Source organism: Rhamphochromis longiceps, linkage group LG7 (genome assembly GCF_057381845.1).
Source record: "Rhamphochromis longiceps isolate RC_006_pf linkage group LG7, R_longiceps_female_GT1.1, whole genome shotgun sequence".
Taxonomy (NCBI): Eukaryota; Metazoa; Chordata; class Actinopteri; order Cichliformes; family Cichlidae; genus Rhamphochromis; species Rhamphochromis longiceps.
Genome location: NC_140563.1, coordinates 17,609,516 through 17,613,086, shown reverse-complemented (window position 1 = coordinate 17,613,086; position 3,571 = coordinate 17,609,516). Strand labels below are relative to the sequence as shown.

General features: G+C 37.8%; 1 protein-coding gene across 2 annotated transcripts; it reads left to right on the top strand.

The window, feature by feature from the left end:
• The first annotated feature begins 394 nt into the window (after nucleotides 1-394).
• On the top strand, nucleotides 395-3,078 carry dnajb9a (DnaJ heat shock protein family (Hsp40) member B9a). 2 transcript variants are annotated; one of them, XM_085412639.1, is made up of 3 exons: nucleotides 395-579; nucleotides 906-1,134; nucleotides 1,565-3,076. In XM_085412639.1, exons 1-3 carry the CDS (start codon nucleotides 535-537, stop codon nucleotides 1,987-1,989), a joined length of 699 nt encoding a protein of 232 aa, XP_085268765.1. In that variant the 5' UTR covers nucleotides 395-534; the 3' UTR covers nucleotides 1,990-3,076. The 2 variants fall into 2 exon arrangements, with proteins under 2 accessions (XP_085268765.1, XP_085268766.1); XM_085412640.1 differs by having other exon boundaries at nucleotides 525-662; nucleotides 1,565-3,078.
• The last annotated feature ends 493 nt before the right edge of the window (nucleotides 3,079-3,571 follow it).

Below are 3,571 nucleotides of genomic sequence, written 5' to 3'. Positions count from 1 at the left end.
TCTAAATAGTTTCTGTTGATTGGTTAAGCAGATTCTCCACCATTGACGGCTGCATAGGGTACACTTAATATGCTTTACGGTGTATGCCGAATGTGTCCAGGGGAAGCGGAGTCAGCATTTTCTATGAAGAAATTGTCCCCACACGTTTTTTGAAACTCGGGATTTTCTGTTAAAAATTGAAGCGCTGCAGGTGGAATTAAAGAGATGCTACCCAAATAGTTCAATCACATAAACAGCAAAATCTTTTGCATCAAAATTAAATAAAACCACTTGTGCGTATTCAAATAGTTATAGCGAGTTTAGTAACTAATGCGAGTGCCTGTGGGACTCACAACACTAATTATGGACATTTTAAGAAGGAATATTTACGGCATTGACCGACAGAGGGCAGATAAGATAGAATTCGTCAGGTCTAAAGAGATACCGCAAAACTAGCGAAGAAGACATGGAACTAGTCTCATTTCACACTACTCGTCTATAACACCTACTAATAACAACTTAATACCATGATGTTTGGTGTTGGTTAAACGGTTAATGACCGCTTGTGTAGAAAGGAAGCGGCAGACGACACCCAGACAGGTAATTGATTGAGTCGGAGCCTGAGTAGACTGTGATGGGGACCGCTAGCATGTGTTAGCCACGGCAGGCTAGTATTAAGAGAGGTTGGTGCCGCCGTTTAAAAATGTAAAATTTTAAAAGATAAATTCTAATTCAAACAGCAGTAGCCTGTACCAGTTCTTTTCTTATTGGCTAAGTTTTCATTCTCCAAATGTAGGTTAAGACAGATGTTGCGTTTAAAAGGCGGTGGTTCTTCAGAGGCTAGGACATGTGATACTACCAGTTACACCGTGCTGTCTGGCTTGAAACTCACTATTTGTGCTGTACTTTTCTCTCTTGAATGACAGGACACTGGAGCCATGGCAGCTGCACAGTCTGTGCTAACGTTTGCAGTGTGCGTCCTCGTGATAACAGAGCTGATACTTGCCAAGAAGGACTACTATGACATACTGGGAGTGCCTAAAGGGGCCACAGAGCGCCAGATAAAGAAGGCTTTCCACAAGCTTGCAAAGAAATATCACCCAGATAAGAACAAGAGCCCTGATGCTGAAGTGAGATTTAGGGAAATTGCTGGAGGTACAGCTGATTTGTTTATTTTGGCGTATTTTGGGAAAATTAGTAGTTATCTGGCATGTCTTGGATATGATTGTTATTGTAATGTAGCGTTTTAATTCACTATCAAACAGGAAAATTGATATTTAGACTGTTAAAATTTATATTTATGAGTGACAAATGAAATGTGAACAGTACAATGTGTGAATCTGATATTACTACTACTAATAATAATAATTAATGATAAGGAACACTGATGCATGTTGGGGTTTTCTTGGTGGCACATGTTGATCCAATGGATAAGTTTGTCCTTTAATTGATCACCAATTACCTATATTACAGTTTGGTTAGTCATGCCTTTAGTCGGGGCTTTTTCAGCCACACCTTTTTTAATGTTGAGATAATAAAACTCCCTCACTTTGACTGAATTTTGTGTTTCTGTATTTCTGTGCAGCTTATGAAACTTTATCAGATGAGGCAAGAAGAAGCGAGTATGATCAGTTCGGGGACACTGACGCGTACTTCGATGGGGAGACGCAAGGCAAACACAGACAAGGTGCCCACCAACCTTTCACCTTCAGTTTTAATGACATATTTAAGGACTTTGACATCTACAGCCAGAACAGACACGCCCGTCACCGAAGACACTTTGATGAACACTCCAGGTCCCACAGCAGACATAAAAGACACTTTCAAGGTGGTTTTGGAGCCGGGGTTATCAATGATATGTTTGATGATATTGAGAGAATGTTTACTTTTGACAGACACACCAAACAGACTGAAAACCGGTTTCATGGTACGTCGAAACAGCACTGTAGAACAGTAACGCAACGCAGAGGTAATATGGTAACTACTTACACAGACTGCACTGCATCATAGGGTGCAATGTAAATGGCTTAAAAAAATGCCTTAAAAGCATACAACATATTTGTATTTTTCAAGTTGAAGAAAGCCAGTTGGTTCAAAATACTGTGAAGCGTGAACATTTGTGTTAAGCACTGACATTCAGGAATGACAGGCACTGAATAAACAGGCAATTTAGCTTAGTTTTAAAATGAAATAAGCTATCTTTTTCCAACATATTTCCAGCATATTTTCACTTGTGAGTGATTGTTGTAGTTTTTTGCTTAGTGGTGAAGTAAGCAGTTTTGTCAGTATTTTTTCCAAGCACCTTCTTTTGATAATGAAGTTTAAAAACATTATCTTGTTACAATTGTGGAAAAATAAATAACATAAAATTTAAGAAAAAAATATATGTTGCTCAATATTGCACAGAAATGTATGTGTTACGAGTTCGCCTACCACTATTTTGTACAGGTTCTTTGTAAAGGGTTTGTTATTTTAACTCCACAATCACATATACTGGCAGAAACAGTGGCAGCCAGCAGTGTTTTGCTTGCAGCTGTCAAATGAGCAGAAACAAAAAACTTGTAAACCTCCACATGTTGGTTTGTCTAACTTGTGTTTTGGAGTTTTTACTTGAAATAATAAAATATTCTTGTACTCTACAATGCTGGACCTTTTATGAACACTATGATCATGAAATTACAGCCAGTTCAACATGAAAGAAATTGGTTGATAGCTGGAAAGCCAAAAATACAAGTAAGAGAGGATTGTTTGGGACTTGGATTTAAGTGGAAATTGCTTCATCTAGCCTCAAGATAATTTGTCAGATACAAATGATGTTGATTCAAATAAAATATGTTTCACAAAGGTTTTGCAGGCCTAGCAGTGGTTCTCTGATTCACTGAGACCCACAATGTTTCTGACATGTATTACACAACATACCACAACAATGTATTGCCTCCAATATTCATTAATCATTAATAACTAAAGTTTATATTTAAAGAAGTCAGCACAATAGTATCAGCAAACGCTAGTATGCTGAACTTAACATACTCATTTTTTTAATTTGAGTTGTCATAAATTAAAACGCTTCCTTATTGCTTAAAAATAAATTGTCAATGTTGCATCAGTCTGGTTGTGTTATTTCCATTAAAAACGTTGTTGTGTTAGGGTATGTGTAAAGTAAATTGTGGAAGGACTGTTAAAACTGAACTACCTCGGAAGCATATAGGCTTTTAATGCCTCTTGTGTACTACAAGCATCAGTGCTGGTTGAGTTTAACACTGTTAATATTCCTCATTAGTTCGCTCCTGTATGAAGTGCACTTGACACTCTGCTATAATGTAGTAAAATAAGCAATAGCCAGGGCATAATAAAATGTCCAGACAAAACTTTGAATTAGAATTTAATTTTTGTCTGTGTTCCTATAAATATTTTTGACGCTCACCGTGGTTACTGTTGCGTTGCGGGAAAAATAATTATTATTGTGGGAGTACGGCTCACGATGTAGCCTCTAGGAAATGTAGTTCGGCAACAATCGAATCCCGAGAAAGAGGCGTAGCTGCGTTTGACTGTCGTGAACGTCAAGTCCCATAATGCAACTGTGACTAACTAC